The sequence below is a fragment of the Macaca fascicularis genome, chromosome 11 (genome assembly GCF_037993035.2).
Source record: "Macaca fascicularis isolate 582-1 chromosome 11, T2T-MFA8v1.1".
In the NCBI taxonomy this organism is placed as follows: Eukaryota; Metazoa; Chordata; class Mammalia; order Primates; family Cercopithecidae; genus Macaca; species Macaca fascicularis.
This window is the reverse complement of record NC_088385.1, coordinates 102,192,501-102,209,502: the sequence shown is the minus strand read 5'-3', so window position 1 is coordinate 102,209,502 and position 17,002 is coordinate 102,192,501. Positions and strand designations below refer to the sequence as shown.

General features: G+C 42.6%; 1 protein-coding gene across 7 annotated transcripts in view; it reads left to right on the top strand.

Moving 5' to 3' along the window:
- FGD6 (FYVE, RhoGEF and PH domain containing 6) overlaps nucleotides 1-17,002 on the top strand; it is a 132,282-nt gene that overhangs the window by 68,161 nt on the left and 47,119 nt on the right. For all 7 annotated transcript variants that reach the window (XR_001483577.4, XR_012420495.1, XM_074007525.1 and 4 more), the window contains 3 exons: nucleotides 1,393-1,544; nucleotides 5,264-5,420; nucleotides 8,429-8,516. Coding sequence is in view for 5 of the 7 variants with exons in the window: in XM_074007525.1 (XP_073863626.1) it covers nucleotides 1,393-1,544; nucleotides 5,264-5,420; nucleotides 8,429-8,516 (397 nt within the window). In the remaining 2 variants the exon portion in view is untranslated. The remainder of the gene's footprint in view (nucleotides 1-1,392; nucleotides 1,545-5,263; nucleotides 5,421-8,428; nucleotides 8,517-17,002) is intronic.

Sequence of the window (17,002 nt, the reverse complement as noted above, 5' to 3'; positions counted from 1 at the left end):
TAGGCAAATACTTATCTCCTACCCCACCCTTTCCAAGTCCTCTGGAGTAATAGGGTGTGGTGATATTGACATATATTAAAACATGGTACAGATAGTCTAGAGAACAGTAAATGAAAAATAATATGTGAAGAGAAAGATTCTTTTTTTTTAATTTTTTTTTGAGACAGAGTCTCGCTCTGTGGCCCAGGCTGGAGTGCAGTGGTGCGATCTCAGCTCACTGCAAGCTCCGCCTCCCGGGTTCACGCCATTCACCTGCCTCAGCCTCCTGAGTAGGTGGGACCACAGGTGCACGCTGCCACACCTGGCTGATTTTTTGTATTTTTGGTAGAGACGGGGTTTCACTGTGTTAGCCAGGATGGCTGCTGGGATTACAGGCGTGAGCCACTGCGCCTGGCCACTTATTTGTGAAAAGTGTAAACCCTGGCGAATTTATTGAGAGGTTGGCAAGCGGGAGGGGAGAATTTCAGGTCCAGAGTTAAAATGTTTCATTAATTCTATATGCCAAATGCATTGCAAAAGAAGTTTTATGTGCAATATCTAATTAAAGTCTCATAACTATTATACTTACTTAGCAGATGAGGAAAATCAGTCTGGCCCGAGGAAACACAGTAAATAAGGAACAAGGGCTTGGATCCAGGATTCTGATTATCAAGCATGTGCCTGCCAATCACGGTTGCTCATGCCTATAATCACAGCACTTTGAGAGGCCCTAGTGGGAAGATTGCTTGAGCTCAGGAGTTCAAGCCAGTCTGAGCAACATGGTAAAACCTCGTCTCTACGAAAAATACAAAAATGAGCCTGGCATGGTGGCACATGCCTATAGTCCCAGCTACTCGGGAAGTTGCCATGAGCTGAGATTGGGCCACTGCGCTCCATCCTGGACGACAGAGGGAGACCCACAACACATGCCTCTCTCCACATGTCTCACCTAGGATGCGCCAGCTGTGGGGAAATGATAACCGAAAGTGGACAGTGGGACTCTTAAATCCAGAATAAAATTAGCTAAGGTCTCCTGGGGACTTTTAAAATAAATGGATTGTGTTTATATTGATGGTATTGGAATAATTCTAAAGACTATTTAGAATTTTGTTACAATTTCCAGACATCTGCTTAGTATAATTGCTAAGTTTAGAGATCAAACTAAAAGGTTTAAGATAAAAATGATTTGGTATGTTTGAATATCAAAGAATCGTCTCAGCCACGATTTTTTATTTTTAATTTCCTATCTAGGTGAGTGGGGTAGGAGGAAGGGGGTACTTTCGATTTGTAATTCTGCATGGGAAATACAGCTGTGCAATCCGTCTCATTTTAGGAAAAAGGGGGACTGGGGATAAAAGCTTGTTATCAAGTTATATGTGTATGTATTGTTTTTCCTGCTCTGGACTGTAATAGGATTTCCGGGATGCAGTAGCTCATGCTTCCAGGCAACTTGGGAAACCAGTGATTGAGGACCGGATTCTAAATCAGATCCTATACTACTTGCCTCAGCTGTATGAGCTCAACCGGGATCTCCTGAAGGAACTGGAGGAAAGAATGTTGCACTGGTAAAAATGGACTGTTTTCAGATTTTCCTAGTGTTTCCAATTTTAGATGAAGCCGTAAGGGCCCCACATGTGACAGAGATGTATTGTTCATTACATTGAGTTGCTTCAATATATTGTCTTTGCAGTTACCCATAGATTGATTTTGTTGTGTTTTGTTTTGTTTTTGAGATAGATTCTCACTCTGTCGCCCAGGCTGGAGTGCAGTGGCACAATCCCGGCTCACTGTAACCTCTGCCTCCCAGGTTCCAGCATTTTTCCTGCCTCAGCCTCCTGAGTAGCTGGGATTACAGGCATGTGCCACCACGCCTTTCTAATTTTTTGTATTTTTAGTAGAGATGAGGTTTCACCATGTTGGCCAGGCTGGTCTTGAACTCCTGACCTCAGGTGATCTGCCTGCCTCAGCCTCTAGTGCTGGGATTACAGATGTGAGCCACCGTACCTGACCAGATTGATTATTTTCAGTGGCCCAAAATTCACAACCTTGGCACACCAAGCTCAATACTATTATTTTGAACAAATCTTTGGTAATGCTGCCTCAGAAGCAACATGCAGCCAATTTATATTTCTGTAGGTGAACTTGGGCAATCAAGGTTTTTGAGATTAAGTGTGGATAGATGCTGTATTCACATTGGAATAGTTTCTAAATGTTTTATTTACCTTCTGGAGCTGCAGGTCATGAAACTCCCTTTCCAGTTTTGAAAAAGAGGCCATTCACTGAAATAATAGGATGGTTGTTTTGGAAAGGCAATTTTTTTTCTTTTGAGATGGAGTTTCACTCTTGTTGCCCAGGCTGGAGTGCAATGGCGCGATCTCAGCTCACTGCAACCTCTGCCTCCCGGGTTGAAATGATTCTTCTGTCTCAGCCTCCTGAGTAGCTGGGATTACAGGCGCATGCCACCATGCCCAGCTAAGTTTTGTATTTTTAGTAGAGACGGGGTTTTATCATATTGGTCAGGCTGGTCTCTAACTCCTGACCTCAGGTGATCCGCCTTGGCCTCCCAAAGAAAGGCAAATTTATATATGTATGACATCCTTGTAGAAGCTGTAGATTTCAGAATAGGAAAAGAATACCAAAAGGTTAGTATTGGGAGCCACTTCCACTAGGCTGAAGAAAATAAGTATGCAGAGGCTTTGGTGACTTCTGTGGAAATAATGTAGAAAGATTGGTCTAGGAGGATTGAATTTATTGTTGAAGACCATGGGGAGCACAACATGATTAGAACAAGACAATAGTGTCACCTACTTTCACGATAAAAATTTCTCTAAGCTTTCTTTATATATAAACCAGAAAAGTACCTCTGCTTGTTTTGGAAATATCTTGCCTCTATATGTTGGGTAAATATGGCACATAAGCAATTTATACTTAGCTGTAGCCTAAGTATAAAATAACACACAATTAAGGACTGAGGATTGACTAAAATGTAGTCTTTAAAGGTCATGATAGGCCGAGCGTGGTGACTCACGCCTGTAATCCTAGCACTTTGGGAGGCTGAGGCAGGTGGATCACTTGAGGTCCAGGAGCTCGAGACCAGCCTGGCCAATATGGCAAAACCTCATCTCTACTAAACTTATAAAAATTAGCCAGACATGGTGGCAGATGCCTGTAATCCCAACTACTTGGGAGGCCGAACTGGGAGGCGGAGGCTGCAGTGAGCCAAGATTGTGCCACTGCACTCCATTGTGGGCGACAGAGCGAGACTCCTTTAAAAAAAAAAAAATGTCATGATAGAAATAAAATATAATTTGCCAGGCGCTGTGGCTCACGCCTTTAATCCCAGCATTTTGGGAGGCCAAGGCAGGCAGATAAGCTGAGGTCAGGAGTTGGAGACTAGCATGGCCAACGTGGTGAAACCTTGTCTCTACTAAAAAATACATCTTTTTTTTTTCTTGTTTTAAATTAAAAAAAAAAAAAAAAAACCCACAAAAAATGGGGCTTATTTGCTTCCGATCTTTTTTTTTTTTTTTTTTTTTTTTTGAGACAGAGTTTCACTCTCTTGCCCAGGCCAGGGTTCAGTGGTGTGACCACAGCTCACTGCAGCCTTGACTTCGTTGGGCTTAAGTGATTCTTCTACCTCAGCCACCCAGGTAGCTAGGACTGCAGGCATGTGCCACCATGCCTGGCTAATTTTTTAGATTTTTTGTAGAGACAGGTTGCTCTGTGTTTCTCTGGCTGATCTTGTGCTCCTGGGCTCAAGTGATCCCCTTGCCTCAGCCTCCCAAAGTGCTAGGGTTACAGGCATGAGCCCCTGCACCCAGCCTCATTTTCTATTTATTAAAATATTTTTCTCTTAGGCTTCAAGTCAATACATATTCTTTGGTGTTAGTTGACTTTCTGAAATAACGTTTTTCCATTGACTTTTAACAACAATTGATGAAATATTTTATTTTCACATTCAAGAATGTTTGCATATCTACTATGTGCTAGTCTGTGCTCTCAGTATGCAGAGGATATCACAGTGCACAAAACAGACATCCTGCTTTCATGGAGCAGACATTTAATAGGGGAAGGACCAGATAAATAGACAAGAAGCAGTTTCTGAGTTGCAGAGACCTGAAACAGGATGCTGTGGTAGCGAATGAAGCTTGGGTGGTCAAGGAAAGCCCTCTGTGAAGGTGGTATATTCATTACAGTGACATCTGAAAGAAAAGGAGGAGCCAGCCAGGGTTCTATATTTCCAGGCATGTGGAACCATTAGTGGAAGTCTGCATAGTGGCAATTAATTCCATGTCTCCAAAGAAGATAAGGCCAGTGTGGTGGGAGATAAATGGGGAAGAGGAAGAGAAGTGTGACAGGTCAGAAAGGGCAGGCCTTTGTGTGCCAGGTAAGGAGTTTTTCTTCTTTTTCTTTTCTTTTTTTTTTTTTTTTTTTGACGCAGAGTCTCACTCTGTCTCCCAGGCTGGAGTGCAGTGGCGCAGTCTCAGCTCAGTGCAACCTCCATCTACCAGATTCAAGCGATTCTCCTGCCTCAGCCTCCCGAGTACCTAGGATTACAGGCGCCTGCCACCACGCCCAGCTAATTTTTATATTTTTAGTAGAGACACGGTTTCACCATGTTGGCCAGGCTGGTCTAAAACTCCTGATCGCAAGTGATCTGCCTATCTCAGCCTCCCAAAGTGCTGGGATTACAAGCATGAGCCACCGCGCCCAACCAAGTAGTTATTTATTTATTTATTTATTTTTGAGACGGAATCTCACTCTGTTGCCCAAGCTGGAGTGCAGTGGCGCTATCTCGGCTCACTTCAACCTCCCCCTCCTGGGTTCAAACGATTCTCCTGCCTCAGCTCCCAGATACCTGGGATTACCGACACGCACCACCATGCCCAGCTAATTTTGTATTTTTGGTAGAGACTGGGTTTCTCCATGTTGGTCAGGCTGGTCTCGAACTCCTGACCTCAGGTGATCTGCCTGCCTTGGCTCCCAGCGTGCTGGGATTACAGGTGTGAGCCACTGCGCCCAGCCCTGACAAACATTTTTTTAAGACTCTCTCCTTGTGCTGAAGAATGGTTTGGAGAGGGCAAGAATGGAAGCAGGGAAACCAGTGAGAGTCCAGGAAAGATGTGATGGTGGCAGTGGAAATGGTGAAAAGTAGGCATTTTGAGGTATGTTTTCCAAGAAAAGAAAAAAAGATAAGTTGATGGCTTAGATGTGGACTCTGCTTATCATTAGATATGTTAATCACTCTCTTTATATTTTTTGTGTATCTGTTCTCTGTCCATAGGACTGAACAACAAAGAATTGCTGATATCTTTGTAAAAAAGGGACCATATCTAAAAATGTATTCCACATACATCAAAGAATTTGATAAGAATATAGCCTTGCTGGACGAACAGTGCAAGAAAAATCCAGGTTTTGCTGCTGTTGTTAGAGAATTTGAGGTATTTGCTACCATCTAATGTTGAACACTTCTCTTTTTGTTGTTGAAACTTTAATAATAAGTTGCAGTCATGAAAACAAAGCTTGCAAACAAAAAAACGTTAAAAAGTAATCCCTTCAAAATCAAAGATGGAATTGAACAATTTAAATGGTGGGAACTCAAGCAATGTACGTGGCTTAATTTTGAAAATCTATTATTGCACATGGGAATATTTTGACTTGGAAATAATTTTTTTTTTTTTTTTTTTTTGAGACAGAGTCTTGCTCTGTTGGCCAGGCTGGAGTACAATGGCGCGTACAATGGCTCACTGCAACCTCCATCTCCTGGGTTCAAGCGATTCTCCTGCCTCAGCTTCCCGAGTAGCTGGGATTGCAAGCACGTGCCACCACACCTGGCTAATTTTTTGTATTTTTAGTAGAGATGGGGTTTCGCCACATTGGCCAGGCTAGTCTCGAATTCCTGACCTCAGGTGATCCACCCTCCTCAGCCTCCCAAAGTGTGTTGGGATTACAGGCATGAGCCACAGTGCCTAGCCAGAAAGAATATTTTGATGGGACTTTTTTAACTGTGGTAAAATACATATAACACAAACTTACCATTTTAACAATTTTCAAATATATAGTTCAGTAACGTCAAGTACTTTGACATTCTTGTGCAACCAGATCTCCAGAACTCTTTTCATCTTGCAAAACTGAAAACTCTATAGGCATTAAACATTAACTCTCCATTCTCTCTTCCCTCCCAGCCCTTGGCAACCACCATTCTGCTTTCTGACTCAATGGACTTGATTAAGGAACATTTCTTAACTTTTAATTTAACTTACTCTTTTATCCTAACAACTAACTTACAGTGATGGATGGGAAATAGAATTTATGTTTCCCTTTAGATAAATAAATAACATGGCTTTGGTGCCAAAGTTAAGAGAAAGTAATAACCTGTTTAGAGTATGTGTCAGCCAAAGCTTTGACTTTTGACTCAGAGCTGAGAGTGTGGAACCCTGATTTAATTAGAGATAAAATCACAAGTCCCCTCCACCAATTTGGAGTAAAATTTGAGTACTGTATTTTAATACTTTTTTCTCTGTTTTGAAGGTTAAAAGATCAGTGAATTCCAGTCACACAAGACTAGAAATAAAACGGGTTTTTTTTGTTTGTTTGTTTTTGTTTTTGTTTTGGGATGGAGTCCACCTCTGTCACCCAGGCTGGAGTGCAGTGGCGTGATCTTGGCTCACTGCAACCTCTGCCTCCCAGGTTCAAGCGATTTTCCTGCCTCAACCTCCCAAGTTACTGGGGTTTCAGGCGTGTGCCACCATGCCCAGCTAATTTTTGTATTTTTAGTAGAGACAGGGTTTCACTGTGTTGGCCAGGCTGGTCTCGAACTCTTGATCTCATGATCCACCCACCTTGGCCTCTCAAAGTACTGGAACTACAAAACCACCTCACCCGGCTGAAATGAAAAGTTTTAAAAAATTATGGTATTGCTGATTTCTGATTTGTGCAGTAGACAAATAATTAAACTTTAAAGTCATCTGTAATTTTTTCTTCTTTTCCTCTCCTCTGTTGTCTTTGTGCTATCAAAAAACAAAGTGTGATGTAATTGTGGCAAGTGATGATTGACCCAGGTTTTGGTAAGAGTCCAGTGAGTTGTTGTGTTACCTTGTTAACAAAAGAAAACAGGGAACCATAAGGCCGGGAGAATTAGCCATCTGGGTTAATGATGCTTGAAGGAAAGATATTTTCTTAACATGAATTATCATTATAATTTTGTAATCACTCTGTGTACCAGACAGTGGTGGTACATATTTAGAAATTTTTTTTTTTTTTTTTTTTGAGACAGAGTCTCGCTCTGTCGCCCAGGCTGGGGTGCAGTGGCCGGATCTCAGCTCACTGCAAGCTCCGCCTCCCGGGTTCACGCCATTCTCCTGCCTCAGCCTCCCGAGTAGCTGGGACTACAGGCACCCGCCACCTCGCCCGGCTAGTTTTTTTTTGTATTTTTTAGTAGAGACGGGGTTTCACCGTGTTAGCCAGGATGGTCTTGATCTCCTGACCTCGTGATCCGCCCGTCTCGGCCTCCCAAAGTGCTGGGATTACAGGCTTGAGCCACCGCGCCCGGCCCATATTTAGAAAATTATAAAAGTCTGAGCAAATCTGACAAAACTTATCCACCAACTTGCGCTATGTTAGAAGCATGACATTGTTTTGTAGTTCTTAGGATGCAGGGACATTTTCACTTGGCCTTTTTGATGCCACCTTACAGTAAACTCTTAGGTTGGAGAATGAGGGTGAGGCTCAGGAATGGGCAGAGATAGATGTCTCCTGTACATACTAAGAAAGAGAGGTTTCAAGGGATAACCAAATGTCTTTGTATTCAAGCCAAAATGGGGTTCCACAATCGATGTTCCTATAAACGCTGTGATTTGGGGGCTATCTTTTTATAAGGCCATTCATCTGCAAAAGACTTTTACATTCTTCAGACTTCTTAAAGAAGGGATACTTAGCAAGGCCACTTTTCAGGTTATCTTTACTTTCTACAGTTCTCCCCGCCACCACCATTATTTTGACTATATTGACCACAAGGCTCTGATTATTATTAGAATCCAATTCCTGGCAGTTGTATTTCTGCTGCCATATTTTGGGGGCCATGCATTTCCTTGGTCCATTGGGATTTGTTTGTATTTATCAATACAAGTGGGAGCTGCTGGGTAGGGTGGGCTCTAACTAGCCTAGGACCCAGACTGTGGCTACCACGCTCTTTGTGAGGGTTGTTAACAAGTTTTCCTAGGAGCAAGTGATTTCAGGGACTGCCTACAGGAAAGGGTGGAGGTTGGTGGTCAGTCTGGCTGGGGTTCACTCTCAGTGTGTCTAACAGCTGTACCTTAAAAGAGAGCCTCTCTCCTAATCTCCTTCCAGAGTTGCTTGATGTTTAAAGTTTGGTTTCCTGAGCACTTGAATCCGGGTCCCTTGCTTCTTAGAAAACACTGTGTTTATTTTGGATGCCTTCTCCTTTCAGATGAGCCCTCGCTGTGCTAATCTGGCCCTCAAGCACTATCTGCTGAAGCCGGTTCAGAGGATCCCCCAGTACAGACTGTTGCTGACAGGTGGGCTTCTCCAGCATTTTGCCAACCACCCAGTTGGTTTATCCATCGTCCAACTCTTCTTGCCTTTATGAAACTCTGCCTTTCCTAAGAGTGCCTCTTTTTGTGTATCACCCCAGTCACCATGTTGCCTAATATGTGGATTTGTAGATTGCTTATGTACCTCACATATACAGTTGCCTGAACTGAACAGCTTTCGGTTCTTTGATCATCCATCCATGTGTGCATTTTCACCCCAGGGCATTCATATATGTAGCTATTTTTTATTCAGAACATCTTTGACCATCCCAAGCCCATATCCCTGCATCATTTTACCTGTCTAATATTAATTCCAAGAAGGTACTTTTGCTAGGTGCAGTGGCTCATGCCTGTAATCCCAGCACTTTGGGAGGCTGAGGCTGGCAGATCACGAGGTCTGGAGTTCGAGACCAGGCTGACCAACATGGTGAAACCCTGTCTCTAATAAAAATTCAAAAATTACCTGGGTGTGGAGGCGCACACCTGTAATCCCAGCTACTCAGGAGGCTGAGGCAGGAGAATCTCTTGAAAACGAGAGGCAGAGTTTGCAGTGAGCTGAGATTGTGCCATTGCACTCCAGCCTGGGCGGGCGACAGAGCAAGATTCTGTCTCAAAAAAAAAAAAAGAAGGTACTTTCCCCAATTACTCAAGAATGGAGTTTAGAGGGTCACTCCCACATATTTATATAGCACTATCATAGCCCTAGTTACTTGCCTCAGAAGGTCGTTATAAGGTTTGATTAATGAGCTAAATGTGGACAGTGCTTAGAATAGTACTATAGCTGGTGCAGTGGACACGCCTGTAGTCCCAGCTACTGGAGAGGCTGAGGTGGGAGGATCTTTGAGCCCAGGAGTTTGAGACTATCCTGGGCAACATAGTGAGACCGCTGTCTAAAAAAAGCAGGAATAATGCTTTAATTATAACAAGTTCTAGGCTGGGCGGGGTGACTCACGCCTGTAATCCCAGCACTTTGGGAGGCTGAGGTGGGCGGATCACAAGGTCAGGCATTCGAGACCAGCACGGCCAAGATGCTGAAACCCCATCTCTACTAAAAATACAAAAATTAGCCGGTAGTAGAGGGCACCTGTAATCCCAGCTGCTCGGGAGGCTGAGGCAGAGACTCGCTTGAACCCGGGAGGCAGAGGTTGCAGTGAGCCGAGATCGCACCACTGCACTCCAGCCTGGGCGAAAGAACGAGGCTCTGTCTCAAAAAAAAAAAAACAAAAAACAAGTTCTACTAAGTATTAGCTTCTACTGTTATTAGTAATAGTATTCTTATCCTGATGGTTATTTCCTTATCATGATAATAGTCTATCTTCTACTAGACTGTAAGCTTCAAGATTGTAGAACTATGTCTGTTTAGTAAGGAAAAAAGAAGGAAAGAAAAAAGCAAAAACACTATGTTTGAGTGAAGGAACATGCTGTAATCAGGCCTTTGTATTCACTGGCTCTTTAAATCCTTACCATAGCCTTGCAAATACCAGTTTAATCTTCACAGATGACATAACAGGTTTATTGAGATTACGTGGTTTAGTATCACAAAAAGACAAGTGTAGTCTCAGTACTAAACATAGTTACCCAACACCTACTACTAGGTTCTCTGGAATATTTGCTGAACTGTATTGGATGTACAGTGACTTAATATGCGTATATAATATGCCTTAAAATTGTATCAAGACGGACAAGAACATCAAAACTGTGGCCACGACCGTAAAGTCAATGTGTTGTAATTTTCTATAAGTAAATTTGGAGGTACTTGGTTTCTGTTACTCTCCTTAATAAATGGTGTGTTTGGTTTTCTTCTTTACTTTGCTCTCTTAAGCCAAGAGCTATATTGGAGGTAATAGGCGAATCCTGAAAAACCAGGATTTCCTCATTTCTCTTTAGGCAAAGGTTTCAGCACTTCACAGCTTGCCTAGTGACAGACTGCTCAAGAGGAAGACCTACCTTTTAGCCCCAGGACAGGCTGGAGTGCAGTGGTGCCATCTCGGCTCGCTGCAGCCTCCATCTCCCAGGTTCAAGCAATTCTCCTGCCTCAGCCTCCAGAGTAGCTGGGATTATAGACATGTGCCACTATGCCTGGCTAATTTTTGTATTTTTAGTAGAGATGGGGTTTCACCATGTTGGCCAGGCTGGTCTCGAACTCCTGACCTCAAGTGATCTGCCCACCTCAGCCTCCCAAAGTGCGGAGGTTACAGGCATGAGCCACCACAACTGGCCCTTAATTTAAATTTCTAACTATGAATCAGGCACTAGATTTCTCTCTGGAATGACATAAAGCCAACTGAATAATTTAAGGATATCCTGTCCCTCTGTACTTTCTTCTGCTTTTGGCAGAGATTTAGAATACACAGGACAAAGGGAAGTACTGATACACATGTTGTGTTTTTGCTAGATAAATTCAGTGCTGTCATAAACCAGCTATTGAATGGTGTAGGCTCTTTCCACAGCTGTCAAATGAAGTACTGTTTTCAGTGGCAAAAGACAGCTATGGTTTCAAATGGGAGGGGAATGGAGCAAGAATCTGAAAATTTAATGCACAGATTAATTTTTACATTTTATTTATTTATTTATTTATTTTTTGAGACAGAGTCTTGCTCTGTTGCCAGGCTGGAGTGCAGTGGCCCAATCTCAGCTCACTGCAACCTCCGCTTCCTGGGTTCAAGAGATTCTCCTGCCTTAGCTTCCCAAGTAGCTGGGACTACAGGTGTATGCCACCATGCCCAGCTAATTTTTTGTATTTTTAGTAGAGACAGGGTTTCAACATGTTGGCCAGGATGGTCTTGATCTCTCAACCTCGTAATCCACCTGCCTTGGCCTCCCAAAGTGCTGGGATTAACAAGCATGAGCCACAGCGCCCAGCCATATTATTTATTTTATTTCACACACTATGACTGTTCTAAGGAGTGAAAAGTCTACATGTGTCAAATTTAGGTTTCATGCTTAGTTTGTTTTTGATTGAGAAAGGGTGAAATGACAAAGGCAGGTTTTTTAAAAGTCTGTTCACTAAAATAGGTTTTTTTTTTTTTTTGAGACGGAGTCTCACTCTGTCACCCAGGCTGGAGTGCAGTGGCCAGATCTCAGCTCACTGCAAGCTCCGCCTCCTGGGTTTACGCCATTCTCCTGCCTCAGCCTCCCGAGTAGCTGGGACTACAGGCACCCGCCACCTCGCCCGGCTAGATTTTTGTGTTTTTTAGTAGAGACGGGTTTCACCAGGTTAACCAGGATGATCTCAATCTCCTGACCTCGTGATCCGCCCGTCTCGGCCTCCCAAAGTGCTGGGATTACAGGCTTGAGCCACCGCGCCCGGCCACTAAAATAGGTTTTAACAGGTTCAGTGGCCTATGCCTGTAACCCAGCAGCTCAGGAGGCTGAACAGGGAGGATTGCTTGAGCCCAGGAGTTCGAGGCTGCAGTGAGCTGTGGTCATGCTACTGTACTTCAACCTAGGTGACAGTGAGAATTCCATCTCTTTTAAAAAAAAAAGGAAGAATTTTGTTCTATAACACCAACATCATGTGAGCTTGAAGTTATTTTTAGTTTGAGCTACCTCTTATTTAATCTTAGATTGGAAAATCTTTTCCATTATTTATTTATTTTTTAATTAATTAATTATTATTATTATTTTTTTGGAGACAAAATCTTGCTGTGTTGCCCAGGCTGTAGTGCAGTGGTGCAATTTCAGCTCACTGCAGCCTCTGCCTCCCAGGTTCAAGTGATCCTCTTTCCTCAGCCTCCCAAGAAGCTGGGATTACAGGCACCTGCCACCACACCTGGCTAATTTTTGTATTTTTAGTAGAGACATGGTTTTGCCATGTTGGCCAGCCTGGTCTCAAACTTCTGACCACAGATGATCTGCCCATCTTGGCTTTTCCATTCGTTAATTGATGCACAATACCTTATATATAGTAGGCCCTCAATACTGGTGGATTTGGGAGGGGGGGAAAGTGATGAATGGCCTGGTCAAGGCCACAAAATCAAGACTAAAATTAAAGAAAGAACATAGACGTTGTATTCTTCATCCTGTGCCTTTTTTTCCATTGATTAAAATTCTTTCCTTCCTCCAAGCCTGACCTGAAATCAGGTCAGAAGTCCATTCACTTTGTAGCCATCTCTGATTGCTTCTGTTCTCCAACCTTGAGCTCAGGGAGCGTGTCTTATATCTATGATTTAGTGGCCTCCAAAATATCTGAGTCAGTGTGGGATATGTTGAAGCTGTTCAGGAAATAATTTAGACTGGTTTTAAGCTAGGTTTAAAACATCTTGCCAGGTGTGGTGTCTCACGCCTGGAATCCCAGCACTTTGGGAGGCTGAGGCGGGCCGATCACCCGAGGTCAGGAGTTCGAGACCAGCCTGACCAACATGGAGAAACCCTGTCTCTACTAAAAATGCAAAAATTAGCCAGGCATGGTGGCACATGCCTGTAATCCCAGCTACTCTGGAGGCTGAGGCAAGAGAATTGCTTGAACCCAAGAGGCAGAGGTTGTGGTGAGCCAATATCACGCCATTGCACTCCAGCCTGGCCAACAAGAGCGAAACTCCATCTCAAAAAAAAAAAAAAAGAAAAATCTCATTAGCCAAAATGTTTTTAGTTCAAAGAACGACATTGAGACAACATTTTGGAGATCTAAGGTGTATTAGAGATGATATCTTCTCCTAAAAAGAAAGGCACAAGCAGAAAGGTGAAATGTTCTCCCAAGCCTACACAGCTTAATTGAAGCACCTATATTCCTAAAATCCTAAGGATATTCCTATAACCTTGCAGGTCAATACTAAAGATTGGCTTTTTAATTTTTGTATTTAAGTGATCTATCCTGTTAACTGATGCTTTTTATTTTTACTTAAAATTTTCTGATTTTTCTAATACTGATTTTTGTAATGTTCTGATTACTGTCTACTTTGCAAGATATGTCTACTGTTGCTATGAAAGTACTGCTGTCTGGGCCCTGAGATTTTTTTTTTAAATAAATTTCATGTAGAAACAGGGTTTCCCCATGTTGTCCAGGCTGGTCTCCAACTCCTGGGGTCAAGTGATCATCCCACCTTAGCCTCGCAAAGTGCTGGCATCACAGGCCTGAGCCACTGGGCCCAGCCTGAGATTTTTTTAAGTTGGATTTTAAGTCTTAAATTTGCATCTTTCAAACATGTTAATTACTTTGGATAATAAAGCTCGAATGATTTAATCCTCCAACAACCTTGTGAGGTAAGTACTTTTATTTCCATTTTGGAGTTTGGATTGATTCCAAATGCACAGTATATACAAGAGCAGACAGGAGTGGTACTTCATTTGAGGCAACTCCTGGCAACTTTTAAGTTTCAGGCTGAGAAGGGGAAGGAGTCAGTACTCCTGATTCAATGTTAAGTAGGTTTGTGCCTCCCACTGAGATAATGCATAGATGATAAGATAAGATGGTTTCTTCTGGAATCCTTTTAGAAAAGATCAGTGGAAATTCCCAGATAGAGCAGTCTATCACTGCTGTTCAAATAACCATGTTATTGTCTTGCAGCTTTTTCTTTCCTGTACTTACTTTAGATTTCTTTTTTTTTTTTTTTTTTTTGAGACGGAGTCTTGCTCTGTAGCCCGGGCTGGAGTGCAGTGGCCGGATCTCAGCTCACTGCAAGCTCCGCCTCCCGGGTTTACGCCATTCTCCTGCCTCAGCCTCCGGAGTAGCTGGGACTACAGGCGCCCGCCACCTCGCCCGGCTAGTTTTTTGTATTTTTAGTAGAGACGGGGTTTCACGGTGTTAGCCAGGATGGTCTCGATCTCCTGACCTCGTGATCCGCCCGTCTCGGCCTCCAAAAGTGCTGGGATTACAGGCTTGAGCCACCGCGCCCGGCCTACTTTAGATTTCTATAGGGTATTCTATTTAGGCAATCTCTTCCTGCATTGTAGTAAAAAACTTATACCTACATTCTTGTTAGTATTTTTTTAAGATCAATTCAAATCCAGATCTAAAAGAATGCATATAGTTGTATAACAAAATCATTGATTTATGTAATTTAAGCCTAAATATTTGTGTGTTTTGGCTGGGCACGGTGGCTCATGCCTGTAATCCCAGCACTTTGGGAAGCTGAGGTGGGCAGATTGCTTGAGCTCAGAAGTTGGAGACCAATCTGGCCAACATGGTGAAACGCTTTCTCTACTAAAAATACAAAAAGTAGCTGGGCGTGGTAGCATGCGCCTGTAATCCCAGCCACTCAGGAGACTAAGGCAGGAGAATCACTTGAACCCGGGAGGTGGAGGTTGCAGTGAGCTGAGATTGCACCACTGCACTCCAGCCTGGGTGACAGAGCAAGATTCTGTCTCAGAAAAAAAAAAAAAAAACTTGGAAATTTTACTTTTGTATTGGCTACTCAAGGCCAGTTTATCAGGCTGGATCCTATTTGAAGCTGGGAAGAAGGGGAAGAAAATAGACACTGCTATCAGAGCAGCCTTAACTTATACCATTGCTTATCTTTCTCATCTCTTCAGGGTAGAGACCGTCTTTATTATCCTATCCCAGTGTCAGGCATAGATCCTGGAACACATCAGGGACTCAGTCAACTGAAAGGTGTAGTTAGGGAAAGGGAGAGTTGCTCTTTTTTATAAGGTCGAGAATCTCCATACAGTAGCAGCAATGAGTGTTGGATGGATGGATGGATGGATGGGTGGGTGGATGGATGGATGGACGGATGGATTAATAAATGTTTAAAAGCATTCTTTCAGTCATCCAGTCACAAAATTATGGAAAGGACTGAAATCCTCCCCTTTTCTCTTTCCTCCCTGTAGAATCTGCCAGCAAATTTTCCTCCACCTCTAGTTTCTGCTCCTTGTATTTCTTTGTTATGCTCCAGGACAGGCCCTTCTAAACTCATGCCATTTTATAGCAATATTTTGCTGGTGGTCATGCTACCTCTTACACCACACCTCCATGTAGCCTAGTACAGTTACTCCCTAATTTATCTTCCAAGGATACACTTTCATTCTGTTTATTAGAAAAGTTGAAAACCCTCTTATTCCTGGTATAAAGACCACAATTTATAACCCAGAATTACTTGAACCTTCTTTTCCTTTGGTCTAGCTATAGTAGGTTTCTCGCTGTCTCCTGAAAGCTGTCCTTCAAAACCAGAATCTCTCCTCCATTAATCACTCCACCAACAAATATTTATATATGTTGGTCCTGCGCTAGACACCCATATACACTGGCAGACAACACAGTGGTAGCCACTACCCTGATGGGGCTTACAGTCTTCCTCTTTCATGTCATGCCCAGTCACTCAGGCCCCCACTGAGCTTTCTCCTTTGCAATTCCTAAAAATTGTATTGATCTTGCCCTTTGTCTTGTGACTGAATCTTTTAGTTGTTTAATTATACCATGGCTCTGTGCCTTATCTTCTCCACCAGATTGTAAACCCCTTGAAGGCAGAGGCAGGGCGGGGCATGGTGGCTCATGCCTGTAATCCCAGCACTGAGTTGGGAGGATCTCTTGAGCCCAGGAGTTTGAAACCTGCCTGGTCAACATAGTGAGACCCTGTCTCTACAAAAGAAAAATTTAAAAATTAGCTGGGTATGGTGGCACATGCCGGTCATCCCAGCTACTGAGGAAGCTGAGGCAGGATGATCACTTGAGCCCAAGAGTTCGAGGCTGCAGTGAGCTATGATCATGCCTGCTGTACTTCACCCTGGGCAACAGAGCAGGACACCCTATCTCAAAAAAATAAAGTCAGAGGCAGACTTTAGTGCAAGTAGCAGTCACAAAAGATACTCATTCAGTTTGAGAAAGTATATTCTGGTGATGTATTATTTTTGTAAGGGTCACTTTTTGTCTTTGAAGTGATCTTTTGTACATATAAAAATATTTAAGGATTATGAAAAAAATAAAGTCTCTTTGCATCTTCTACCATCCAGAGATGGATATCACATATCCTTTTAGTCTTTTTCCCTCTACCTGTGCTATATGTTGTATAATTTTTTTTTTTTTTCAGTAAAAAGCCTTTCATTTGTGGAAGGTTATTACATTGGTGTTGAGTCAGTAAGGATGCTGATAGAGAAAATATAAGATTGAGGAATTTAAAAATTCCTCTGAAAAGTCTTTTCCACTTATGTATTTAGAGGAAAAACAGTTCTTTGAACTTTGATTAAATGTGGATCAGGTGGTTTCTTTGATCTTGTTCAAAATATTTATGTTATATAAAAGGTTACTTTAACAGCATACTATATTACTTTTTCTTGTTGTCTTTGCCTTTAGTCTAGGATGATGTTAACTGCCTCTAGGTTTTAGAAATCTAGGATTTCTCATGTTGGTAGAAAATGAGATATTTAAAACATCTGTTATAGTGTTCTGAAGCTATAAATTTGAGCTATGTACAGGCTAACAAGCACACATAAAAAAGATCATAATTAAATTAATAGACAACTTTTTTTTTTTTTGAGATGGAGTCTTACTCTGTCACCCAGGCTGTAGTGCAGTGACACAATCTTAGCTCACTGAC